The 13,524-nt window shown below is 45.9% G+C and overlaps 1 protein-coding gene across 1 annotated transcript in view; it reads left to right on the top strand.

Moving 5' to 3' along the window:
• The first annotated feature begins 1,104 nt into the window (after positions 1-1,104).
• The window catches only part of LOC129640098 (uncharacterized), a 107,598-nt gene continuing 95,178 nt past the window's right edge, over positions 1,105-13,524 (top strand). Inside the window, exons 1-2 of the mRNA XM_055565336.1 lie at positions 1,105-1,179; positions 2,123-2,693. Coding sequence (XP_055421311.1) covers positions 1,105-1,179; positions 2,123-2,693 — 646 coding nt within the window. The remainder of the gene's footprint in view (positions 1,180-2,122; positions 2,694-13,524) is intronic.

Below are 13,524 nucleotides of genomic sequence, written 5' to 3'. Positions count from 1 at the left end.
TGCTTGCCTGTCCCAGACAGCTTGGCTGGAGTGTGGTACTTCTAGAACCCCAACCCTCCCTCCAAAGACTGGATTCAGACCCCTGTGCTCCTTCCTCAGAGGCTTTCTACATGCAGGCCTGCTTCTCACTTGAGGTCTCACCTTTCCTGTTGGGAAGAGACTGGAGATATGAAGGAACGTGGAAATGTACGTGTATTCCCTTGACTTCTTCCATGGGATGTGCAGTGTGCCTCTGGCCCTGGGAAGGGAGGAAGGGCTCTGTTCTGAGGTGGCCCCATTGCAAGTTCTTGATGTTTCCTTGATGAAAACCAGGGCCAGCGCTCTGAAGAGGCTGGAGTGAGCAGATTCGGCTGGGGGGAAGGGCGTGGGGTTAACACTGATTTGCTTGCAGTTGAGCTTGTTATTAGAGAGCTCTGAAAGATTCGGCAGCTTTAGGAACCAGAGTAGTGAGCGCAGCTCAGACACCAGGCCTGGCCCAGGCCTGCCGCCCTCTGGCAGCGAAGCTCTGCCCACACAGTCTCATTCAATCTGCTGGTACCTCATTTCTTTTTCTCCGGAATGGAGATCAGTTTAAACAGTCCATAGGTTAAGGAAAATTATCCCTGGAGAGCCCAGCCAAGTCCCTACTTCCTGCCAGTCACTGTGTTGGCTCAGGTTTAAGTTTGCTGAACAGAGAATTTCAGGTCCTCATTCTACAACTTGATTTTATGGTTCAGAAAAAGGACTATCTTTTGCCCATTTGTTTATTCTTCTTTGAATCAGAACACAACTTTTCTAGTATCCATGTTCCAATTTACTGAACCAGGGATACCTATTTACTGAAAAGGGTAATCAGATATTCTTTATTTATTATTTTGGCCACCTGGCATGCGGGGATCTTAGTTTCCTGAGCAGGGATCAAATCTGTGCCCCCTGCGGTGGAAGCTTGGTGTCTTAACCCCTGGACCACCAGGAAAGCCCCAGATTACTTTTAACTAGTAGTAGAATCTTGAACCGCTTAAGGGGCAATTCTCTGAAAGAAATGAATAAAAACAGGTCACATTCAGGATCATTAGTGCAGACACACGTATTCTGTTCAAGGTGTTTTACTAAAGGATTATAAGAATGGGAACATTTTTGGGGAGGAAAGATGAGAGAATTAACAGAAGGAAGAAGTGGAACCACACCAAAGTCAAAGAAGTGAGAGGAGAATCAGATGGGAGACTGGATGTGTTGAAAATAAATGTTCTGAGTGGAAACTGCCCAAGTGCACAAGGACTTATGAACACTTGGGGATTCTGATTTTCTGTGGATGCCACTATCCCCCACTCTTCTACCTTCTAGAATGGAGAGAAATCAGGACATGACCACAGGGTTGCCAATACTGAAAACACATCCTGGCTCCTATACCACCTCCTCAGTGGGCATCCTAGGAGTGCACTGAGGCCCGAGATAGAGGTTGTCTCAGCCCAGAGGCCTCGCCAGGAAGAAGGGGCCCTGGGGCCCTTTTTTTTTTTTTTTTGCTTAAAACATGTTTCTGTGTCCCTCTATCTGGACGGAATCTGCTGTTCCAGGGAATGGGTTTGTTTTCATTCATGCATTCTTTCATTCACTCACTCATTCATTCCAGAGCCTTAATAGGCTAACAGTAGTCCAGGACTCCCCAGAAACTCTGCCCTCCTGAACAGTCGAGTAAGATATTTGGTTCTTTCCCCACTCCTTTCCAAGCTCCTGGGCGGTAGAAGGCTGTGCTCACAGTCTAGTCGTCTAGTCTGTGTGTGGCACTGAGTACATGTTTGGGAAAGGGAATCTAGAGGAATGAGGTCAGACTATTCGGCGGGTCTCCGCTGGTTACTAGCTGCTGTAGGCACCGGTGCGCTTGAATTTCTATTATTTACGAAGAAAAAGTTTAAAGCACACACACTGAAGCAGAAAAGAAATTTAACCATAAGTACTGGGACTGGAGCTACAACAGGAGGACGTGGGCACACAACACCGAACGAACATCATATACACACCCCACTCTCACAGACATTCCTTCTTTCACCCTCCAGCTCGATCTTTTTTACTCCCACTTCCCTTTCCCTCCTCTCCGGGATCAAGCGTTAATCTGTGAATCTCTGACCGCAAAAAAAAAAAAAAGTGGGTGGGGGGATCCCGAAGTAGCAGAGTGAGGGAAGAGGAGGTGGAGAAAGGCGGGGAGGAGGAGGAGGAGCCCAGCGAACCAGAGTCAGAGAGACTGGTGGCTCCAGCGAGTGTGCAGCCCTGGGGGGAGTCGGCGCTCCAGGCTGGGAACCCGCCCGCTCGCCAGCCCGCGCCCAGGGGCCTGCTTCACCCGGAGCTGGGGCCGCCGCTCAGGGGCGCTCGGGTCAGGGTCGCCGTTCGGGGCGAGCCGGCCGCGCCGCCAGACTGGTCCCCCGCGCCCACGCCCGGGATGCCGTTCTACAGGCGCACGGTGGTGCCCCAGCGCCTGTGCCCGCGAAACCCGCCACAGCCGCTGACCGAGCTCCGCGACGTGAGCCACCTGGCCGCGCTCAGCGTGCTCCGGCAGCTCGCCGACCTCTGCGGCCACTCGTTGGCTCTGCTCGAGGACCTCGAGGGGCACCTGCTGGCCCTGGGGCGCCGCACCGACAGTCTGTTCCGGCGCACCGTGCGCCTCCGCCGCCGCCTTCCCTACCGCCTGCTCGGCCGGGAGGACCACGAGGAAGAGTTAGGTAAGCCGCGCCAGGGCTGGCGGCCCCGCTTGCACCCCGCCTCTGGGGGCGCCAGCACGCGCCCGCTCTGCGTCCACCCCTCCCCCACCCTCCCCACCCGTCCTCGGCCCTTCCCTCCCTTCCCCTCCGGGAGCGAGGAGATCCCATTTCCCTGACTCCACGCTCGCCGCACTTTGGCTGGAACTTCCTGCCCCTGGACCCGGTCACGCCGTCCTGAGTGGCCATGTGTCCTAGGGGTCCCCCGCCTTGGGACTGGCGGCCACCTTCTGGGGATTTGGGGAAGGAAGGCGGGGGACCTGCGAGGGTCCCCGGCAGCCGCTGAGTCCCGACCGCTTCGGCGCCGCCCCCAGGCCCGAAGCGTACTCGTCTTCGCGGCGTCGGGAACTAAATGGCCGCGCCGCTGGCGTCTTTGCTCCAGTCTAGGAACTTGGCCACTTCAGAAAGCGCGCCGGAGCCGCCTGCCACCTACGCGGCGGTAGGAGCCCTGCCAGCGGTGCCTACCGACTTTAAACCTGTACAACTTCGCGCTGGAGCGTGATCGCCGCTCTCGCTCCGAGAAAAGTCTGAGAGCCCGCCCGCTTCTCTCCGCGAAATAGGGCTGGTGCTCCAGGAGAGGTTGGAGAGGGTGGCGAGGAGGGGAGACTCCCCCTCGCAGCCGGCTTCTCTGACCCCTTACCCCTAGGGTCCGGTTGCCCAGACTTGTTTGGGAGAACCGTTTAAAGCAACTGTCATCAGTTTTGTGATCCCTTTAGAAATCAGCCATGCCTGAGAAACTCGGTGGTGCCTTCACTGAGCACACAGGGCCCGTCAGAGGGCAGGAGGGCAACATGAGCCCTTGTGCTTTACTATTTTGAACCCCGACACTTTAAATGGGGAATCCTCTGTCCATGGAAATGCCGTGATCCTTTAGAGTGTGGGACTTTTGGTGAAAGCAAGGGGATTGAATGTGCTGGAAATGTTGACCTCAGCTGGGGCATGCCAGGTACCAGGGCCAATTGACAGCACCAGAAAGTTAGGAGAGAGAAGGAGCAGGGTGGAAAGAAGTTTCAGATGGGAGCAGAATGGCTACTGACTGACTTGTATTGCAGCTGCTTTGGGAAAGAAGTGTCTGAGTCAGCCCTTCTCCATTGCAGACCTCACCTCGATCCCATCCCTTCCATACAATAGGAGTTACAGGCCCTGGCACCCCTCTTCCAAAAACTCTCTGGCCTCTGAGGTAGATGGTGGAGGTCACTGGGTCCTGTGGGGCAAAGAAGGTGGAAGACAATTGACTGCCAGATGGAATGTGGACACAGGGCCAGAAACTTCTGCCAGGCAGGGGAGCAGGAAAGCTGGGGCCTTAGGTCTGGTTAATTCTCACTTAAGAGAGAGGGTAAGAAGGTCACTGTTGATTTTTTTCTGGGATCCCACTGACTACCAAGATTAGCCTAGGAGAAATTTGAGAAGTCAGTTTGGGGAGTCATTTTCAAAATGCCCACCTGATCTGCAGAGAGCCACCTAATGAGCACATCAGGGTGAGTTAAGTACAGTGAGGAAGCTCTGTTTTTCCAACTTGCATCTTTCTGTCTGAGAGCCCTTTCCGTGTGAGGGAAGGAATGGCTTCACCAAGTTGCCTTTGGGCCAGTGACCTGGTGGGTTAGAAAGAGATGGCTTTATGCAATGACAATATTTTAAAGTAAGGGAGCAATTTCTTCGAAAAAATTGCATTGGGTTGGCTTCCTTGAAATTTGTTAAGAGCTGAGAGAGGGCTATCTCTCATCTTTGGGGCAGCTGCTTGCCTTTCAGAGTGTACCTGTCTCCAGGCTCAGAGACATTGAAGGGGCCTGCTGTATAAATGGAACACAGCTACCTTAATTTGGCAAGAAGGTCTGGTTTTCCATTTTCTGGTCTAATGCCCTACTCTAGACTCCCCTTGAGGTTCCCACTGCACACTTTTGAGGAGCTTTGATTGCTCGGCACTTAAATTAGGCCTTCTCAGCAATGATCTGAGCACAAGTGCCAAATGCAGAGGGAGTTGGGGAGCATAATCAGTGCACCATCTGGCCACCCCCCATGTTGCCTGGACATAAGCTTCAATAAAGTATTCAGCAGATGTATATTATATATTTTGACCCCAACTAAAAATGCTTTTACCCCATTGTTGTCAGGACTTGCCCTTTTCTTCTTCCCTGTTTCTTTTCCTCCTAGAACTCCTACTCCGTTACTGACCATTTTGCTGGTGGTGGGCACTCCCAGTCAACATTTTACCCTATATGTCCTCCATCAGACTGGATTTCCCCCAAATTCTTGCTCTAGCTATTTTTTGGCCATGAGGTCAGGAAAGAATGGGGAAGGAAAGTTTGGAAGCAGCATGGCCAGAGTGAATGACACCTGACAGGCCAGCAGCTTGTAGCCTCCCTGCAGGGACAGTTTGGCTGCCACCTCCAGACTGAGTAATGACAAGTCAGACTGGCCCATAGCCTTCAGGCTTGTGGAGATCAGACTGCAGGCTGAGCTGGGCAGGGAGGCCAGATGGGGGAGAACAGGGAGAGGAGAGGGAGAAAGATAGAGGAGGAGAAAGTTGATGCTAAAGGAGTCCAAGGTGTTCCTTCCTCTCCACAATCAAGGATCACGCCCCCACCATCTTCAAGGTTACAAGGGTGGGACTGGACTGGACTGGTTGCCTGGCAACACCCTCTCCTCCACTGAAGGCTTTTCATTGGTAACTTGAACCCCTTTGGGACTGCCCCAGAAGCTTGTAACTGGGGGATGGGGTTTGGAAGGAGAGGATGTGCTACAGGACTGCACCAGGTTCTTCTGGTTGTAGATCTGTCGCTGTTGCTGCACCCTTGGCATCACCCTGCCTATAACTTGCATTTTTCCTCACATCTGGCTTTGAATGTGACCCTCTTTATTGCATTCGTGTCCTGGACTTTGTGCTCTTCATCTCAAGAATGGCATGGTCAAAGCCAGTGGGAAGCCACTGGGTCAGAGCCAGGCATATAGCTCCATGTCTTCCGCCATGTGCTGAGTCAATCCATGCTTTCCAGTTTCTCCCTCAGAGATCTATTTAATGTATGTAGGTGCTTAGATGCTAATTACAAAAGCAATCAGGCCATTGGCCTGGAGGTATAATATCTCCTGTGCAAGTAAGGAAGTCACTGAAGCACAGGACAACACTAGGTGTGTTTAATAACACTGGGGAGGTATCTTGTTACACTAGCCCATGAACTTGTGGGAAAGATGCTCTGTTCCTTCTTGCAACGATTTTGGCTTGAATACAGCCAGTTGGATTGATGGTGGAAACTCCCACTTCACCTTTATGTAAAATTCCTGCCTCATGATTTTCCAACTTTGTGGCAACTCTGGCTGCAAATCAGAAAGGACAGCTGGTTTATTTATGTTTAAACCATAATTCCAGCATGAGCAGAGACTGTTGTAAATCTATATGGAGATGAAAAATGAAAACTGAACCTCTAGACTGCAGCCAGTTTACCATTAGATGAGGTGTGGTAGACCCTGAATCTGACCATCATGCCTACTGAGGAGGGGATATAGCCTGCTTGAGAGTTGGATGGAGCAGAGAGAACTTGGGGGACTTGGAAAAGGCACTCTACCAGGGCTCACTTTTGTCTCTCTCCTATCTGTCAGCCCCAGAGACTGTTGGGACAGTTGGTTTGACAGGGTGGGGCAGGGGAGCAAGCCTATTTTCTTTTAAGTAAATACCGTGAAATTCCTGCTTCATGGTATTTCCATGTGTTGAAAACATCTTCTCTGGAAATTTGGACACCAAAATGTCCACTAGAATTTCCTCCACTTTAGAAACAAGAAATTTAATCTTTTCCCTTTTTTTTAGACACATGAACACCTAAAGTGATAAAAACATCAGAATGATGGAAGAGTAGAGTAATAGGAGAGGATTCAAGTTATGGCTCTTGGGCTCAATTTTTATCTTTATGGAGTTGATTAGGTGACAGGAGAAGGGTGGTGAATTTGCATCATTTGTCCCTGTATTTCTCTGGCTTGGGTGGAGTGGAGTTTATACTATGTGGCACCAACAATTTGGTCATTAACCATTATGGGCATCATAATACTTGACTTCTGTATTTTCTTCTCAGGAAAGGGTAGGGACTTATCTAAAGGCACCCAGATGGATCAGGATCTTTTGTAGCTTTAAGTGCTGGAAAGATCATAGTGCCTCTTCATACCTAATTCCAAATGAAAACAATACTAAACCTGCAAATAAAATCTTATTTTAAAGGATTGCTCAGAGCTCCACTTGTACATTGAAAATAAAATAGCTTCTTATTAGATTCTTTCATTCTGTCTCTCTTTTGTACTCCTGTTATTGGTGCCCTAAGCATGGACATAAGCTGCCTCGTAGGGAATGTGGCACTGCTTAGGTCACAGTGCAGGTTAGTGGCAGGAGGCCTTGATCTAGAAGCCAGGGCTTCTGCCATCCAAACCAGTACTCTGCCTTTGCAAGGATGCTAAGTTCAAAGTCAGCTGTTCATTGAGAGTCACTGCTGTGGCATTTTTTTCTAGCTGGAAGTAGTTTAGGATGAGGAATAGCTCTTGCTACCTTTGAGAACTGAGGGATGATCTAGAGAACAGGCCTCCTGGGATTTCTACAGTTGGGACTTGGTGGGTGAGATGGAGGCAGAGGGGAGAAAGGAAGATCAACCTTGCATCATGTAAAGAATAGATGTGAGGCAACAGGATCCCTTGCTGAAACAGTCTTCTTGAAGTGTTCAGTAGGAAATAGCCTTGGAAAAAGGATCTTTAGTTGGGAAGGGATGGCTGGGCCAGTGACCTGACACTGTCCTCTGAAGGTCACCTTTCCACTGAATCTTTCCTTCACAATCCTTCTATCATCTCTATATCTTCTATTTTCCCTAATAGCTTTTAATCCTACTGTGGACACTCCTCATTGCACACCCACATCCTATTTTCTATTATTACAGCAGAGTCTAGTTGGCATTTCCAAAGGTACGTTTATTAAAAGCCTAGGGGAATGAGAAAATAAAATTATTACCAAAAATGTGTTTAACATACATGTTTCTAAAGTATGAATTTATTCTTCTTCAAAGCTTGAGTAACTTAACAGACTTACTAGCTTTGCTGCTCTATATACTTTTTCTGAGGGACTCAAATCACCCTTTCCTCAGATCATTACTTTCTAGCTTTGAAGAAAGGGCACCACTTTGGGTACTGTTTCCTTCACCCACCACTCACCCTTGTGCTGGGTTTTAGAGACCCACAGATAAATGAGACACAGTCTGTCCCTTCAAAGAGCTCTCAATTTCAGGGATAGATGTCATCTTGTTTGCCAGCATATCAGCACAGGATGCCTGGGTACCTGGTGTTCTCCTCTAGGTTGAGGAGAGCTGATAACCAGAATCCGGACCCCAGTTAACACCCCATAGGATTTTCCATTCAATCTGGTTTGGGATCCAAGGATGGAATTTTGGGTTTTAGAATTTCCTATGGTAAGGGCATGGCAACCCACTTCAGTATTCTTGCCTGGAGAATCCCCATGGACAGAGGAGCCTGGCGGGCTGCCATCCATGGGGTTGCAAAAGAGTTGGACCCAACTGAGCGACTAAGCACATGGTAAAAAAAAAAAAATGATAAGAGTGCTACTGTGAATTCAGCAATGCTTTTACATGAATTTGTAGATTTAAAATTGATGATCTTCTCTTCATACATAGGCAGAATAGTGCTTATTCAGTAGATGAATAATAGGTGGATCTGCAGACTCATAGACGTCTTGTGATAACTCCTCTAGAGTTATCTGCATGGCCTTCTAGAGTCTTCTACCCTCCTTTGGGAAGCACTGACCTAACCTTCCTGGTTCAAGCTGTCAGCTCTTTCCTGCTGTGGAGAATTCCATGATTTCACCCAGATAAGCCCTCACTGAAGTTTTCAAGTTATAGTACACTGGATGGCAGTATCTTTTCTTCCACTTTATTTATTTACTTTCCTCTCAGTTTTATTAGAATATAGTTGACATACAGCACTGCATAAGTTTAGGTGTACAAGATGATTATTTGACTTACATACATCATATAATGAGTAGTATAATGTTTAGTGAACATTCATCGTATCATGTAGATACAAAATTAAAGAAAAAAGTATTTCTTCCTTGTGATAAGAACTCTTAGGATTTACTCTCTTAACTTTCAGATATAGCACACAGCAGTGCTAGTTATATGTTACAACTCTAGTACTTACAATTGGAAGTTGGTACCTATAGACCACCTTCATCCAGTTCTCCCTCCTCTCACCCCATCTCCTCTGGTAACCACAAATGTGATCTCTTTTTTTTCTGTGTTTATTTGTATGTTTTTTGAAGTATGATTGACTACAGCACTGTATTAGTTCCTGATGCACAATATAATGATTCCATTTTTCTATACCTTACAAATTGATCCCATGGTAAGTCTAGTTACTATCTGTCACTACACACAAAAAAGATATTACATTATTATTGACTCTATTTCCCACACTGTACATTTTATCCCTATGATTCCTTTATTTTGTAACTGGAAGTTGGTACCTCTTAATCTCCCTCATCTATTTCACTCATCACCTGCTCCCTGCTGGCAACCACCCGTTTATTCTCTGTATCTATGACTCTCTTTCTGTTTCATTATGTTTGTTCATTTGTTTTGTTTTTTTAGATTCCACATATAAGTAAAATCATCTGATATTTGTCTTCTTCTGTATGACTTATTTCATTAAGCATAATATTCTCTTTGGAGAATTACCCAGAAGTGGAATTGCTGGATCATATGGTAGTTGTATTTTTAATGTTTTGAGGAACCTCCATTGGATGGCAGTATCTTAATAGACAAGACTATGTCAGTAATGCCACAAACAGGAGATGTGCTGACTGTGTTTGCACAAGGAGGCTTGCAACAAGGTGCTTTGTATGTGAGGCACTGGGTCTGATTGTGTATAAGACCACTAGGCTCAGTCCTTTAACTTGGAAGGTTTGAGCAACCTCTGTCTATCCCTCCTCTATTCCTGCTGTCCCTCCCTCTCTTTCTAAACTGTAAGCTCCTCAATAGAAAGTAAGCATCTTTAGGGTGGAGATTTTTCTCTGTTTTTACTGCCCTATCTCCAGTCCCTAAAATAGTGCTTGGCACTTAATAAATAGCTATTAAGTTTAATTCCTCCCTTGTTTCTAACCATCACACATGTATTGAGCACCTAACTGTGGGTCTGGCCCTGTGCTGGTCTCTGAGGATATAGAGCCAAGTTAGAGTGCAGCCCCATGGTCCAGCAGGGAGAGCCTGGAGTCATCATACTGCCCAATCATAGGCAAGCCCAGGGGTCGTTGGAAGGCGAAGGAAGCTCACCTAATTCAGCTCAGAGGCTTGGAAAAGATTTGGGAAGGCTGTGTGTGTGAGTTCTGAAGGATGATCTGGAGCTGGCCAATTGAAGAAGGAGGGGGAGGGAATTCCTGGCTCAGGAGGTAGCCTGTGTGAGGCCCTGGATATGTGAGAGGGCTAGTGTGGGGGAGGAACTAACTCAAGTGATTCAGGAGGAGCGGGTACAAGGCACCTCCTGACTCAGAGTGAACCCTCAGGGTGGAGGTGGGGTGGGGAGGCGCCAACACCCTGTTTGCTGACCAAGAAGCTGGATACTGGAGCGTCCTTAGGAAGATTCAAACACACTTGTAATAGGAACTGCAGATTTTCTTGATCTACATTCAAGTTTTCATTATCCTTGGGCAGATGAGACCTGAGGGACCTTGGCCCTTCCCTGCTTTGCGGAGCCAAGTCCTGGTTCCCGCTAAGACATCCAAGCCAAGAGGCACCCCATGCCACAGTGAGATAGAAAGAGGGAGAGAAAGCAAGAATCTACCTGCTTGTTATATCCCCAGCTGTGTGGATCCAGTTGCATTCCAGAGCAAAATATATTATTCATGCCCCTGCTTTTTTGCAAGTGGGGACATTTGATGTTTCACTATATGTTTTATTTTATTTTCTTTCTAAATTCTTTCTAGATTCTTAAGAATGGTCTGTAATTCATCTAGGGGAAAATCAGAAAAATATTTTTTTCCTTTGGAAAATGGATTCAAAGAGGAGATGAGTTTTTAAAATGATTCAGCTGTTTTTATTTTAAGTGCTTTTTTTTTTAAATTTGCTTCTGAGAACAGTGTAATTAACTGCTTGGCAATTTATAGTTTGATTCCCTGTATCTGCGAAATAGTCAAACTCATGTTGTTTTCCCCAACCAGCAGGCCCTAAGGGGAGTGAGGTCTCCTCCACCAGCAGATCTTGGGCATTCTCTGCTCTCACAGGAGGCTGTGCATCACAGTTTTCAGCAATTCCAGTAGTGTCATTATGTGCTCTTATCGCCCCAGATCCAGTAATTCCATTTCTAAGAACTTATGCTTAAAGAAATGATCAGATATTGTGGGGAAAATGTTTGTAGATCCTCACTGCATCTTTTGGTTATTTACATTAACCCCCAAATGGAAACAACTTAATGATATGGGTGTGATTCTATAAATGGTGACAGGTCGATGTGGTAGAAAACTAGACAACTAAGAAAAATAGCACTCAAAACAAACATATGAGGATATGTGGAAATATGCAAAATAATGCTAAGTGAAAAACTAGGGTATTAAATTGCGTGTATGATATTATCCCTTCTCCAGGGATGATAATATCCAAAATAAAGCACATATATAAAAAAGAAACTGGAGGGGTATTGCCAAAATGTTAACAGTGGTTGTTATCTCGGGATGATAACAATGATAATAAATGATAGCAAAGATAGCAATGGTTGAGATTATGGGAGTGGGTGGATGTTTTTTTCTCGTACCTTTCTGTGTTTTTTGAAATTTCCTAAGTGAACATGGATTACTTTTAATGACAATGAATGACATGTTAAGGAAAAAGATCTTGGGATTTGAAAGTAGCACCTGTAGTTTTAAGACTGACTTGCCCAGCACTTACATTATTAAGCTGATTTGAGTGTCTCAGAACCACAGTCCCTCATCTGTAAAAGGAGGTTAATGCTCCCCAGTTTAGAGGGCTGTCGTGAAGATCCAGAATAATGTATGGAAAATGTTGGGCCCGTATGCCACAATCCCGTACATAATCACTAAATACTAAGAAGATGAAATTCCACAAAACCTTTTGAAATCCCTGGATGAGGATACTGTCAAGATGAAGTTATAATAAGAATGTTTTCTAGACAGCTCCGATTTGCAGCCATTCCTCCCTTTTGCAGAATATGTAAAGAATGCCTGCCTGTGTGCTCATGTGGGAGCAGCATCTAGCTTTTGAAGCTGTCAGCTCATCTCTCCCAACCCAAGGATTTTCCTTTCCTTTGACTCCTCCCTTCATTCTCCCCCACTGACATCTGTTCACTGCCTCGCCGACCAAGGGGGAAAACAGTCTTTGGAACTGAAGCCGAGGCACCAGTGAGAGTCTTGGCAGATCTGAGATGTTTATTATCACGGAATATGTGGTGCTGGCTGACCACAAGGACCTGCCGGGCTGGGATGCCAAGGAGAAGCTTTAATGAAGCGGCAGAGGACAGACGCAGGTCGCACAACTAGACAGCACCCGCTGCCTTGGGGCAGAGCCCTTGTCTAGATGTCCAACCCACTCCCTGGTCACCTCTTCCCTCAGGACAGCTTCATGGCTTCTGGCGTGGCTCACCAGTCTTACAGAACCAGCTTGATTTATGGGTGAAGAGCCACCTTCTTCTCACAAAAACTTCTGGGGCCTCAGGATATTTCAGTGACATATTTGACAACTTGCCTGAGGATCTGTTTCTCACCATCATGGAATTAGAGCCAGTAAGCCCTGATCTCAAAGCCATACAGCCTCAAGGTCATGGGCATACCTTGGGACTGTCTGCAGCATGCCCAGACCACCGGGCAATTCAGTCATCTCCCTGAGTAGAATCCTTCACCCTACTTGTCTGGTTGCATTTTTCACTTTTAAAACTACAGCCAAAAATATAGACCCTAGCTGAATTACTTGGAGAGCTTTAAAAAGTTACTAATGCCATGCATGGCCATATCTCATACCAATAAAACCAGAATTTCTGGGAGATGAGGCCCAGGAACCAGGATTTTTAAAAGATCTCCAGGTTATTCTAATGTGCAGACGTGGTGAGAACCACTGTTGTGGTAAAGATGGTTAAAACTGGAAGGGACAGTCCAGAGTTTAAAAAATTATAATGTATTTGTGGATAATGAGAATGAACTATAATTCAGGCTTATATTAAAGTAAGTGACAAAAATGACCTCATGGATGAACTCATTGTAAGCAGTAATAATACCAAGTTAGATAGTACACTTCAAAAAAATTTTTAATAATGCATTTTATTTAACCTAGTATATCCAAAACAGTATCATTTTGCCATGCAATCATTATTAAAATGATTAATGAGGTATCTTACATTATTCTTTTGTAGTAGGTCTTCGAAACTTAATGTGAATTTTGCACTTACACAACATCTCAGTTCAGTCTAGCTACCTTTCAAATGCTCCATAGTGTTATGTGGAGCATGGCTTCCATATTGGACAGCACCACTCTAGGGCATGGATTTGTAGACCAACTGGTCTTCTGTATGAATAAAGTATTTAACTCCTAAAAATTGGATAATACACTTTTTTTTAACTTTATAAGACAACAGAGGAAATTAGAAAAATGAAGCCAGTTAGTTTTATTAATAAAAAGAATAAGTATATGTTAAGGCAAAGTTAAGCATCTTTAATTTTACATTTTTTGGTTATAACATGTCATTAACAACTATTGACCTTATAGATGAGAACAGTATATTTTAAAGATTTGTTTATGTATTTAATTAATTTATGACT

This window comes from Bubalus kerabau, chromosome X (genome assembly GCF_029407905.1).
Source record: "Bubalus kerabau isolate K-KA32 ecotype Philippines breed swamp buffalo chromosome X, PCC_UOA_SB_1v2, whole genome shotgun sequence".
Taxonomy (NCBI): domain Eukaryota; kingdom Metazoa; phylum Chordata; class Mammalia; order Artiodactyla; family Bovidae; genus Bubalus; species Bubalus kerabau.
The sequence above is the reverse complement of the archived record's forward strand: the minus strand, read 5'-3'. Positions and strand labels throughout refer to the sequence as shown.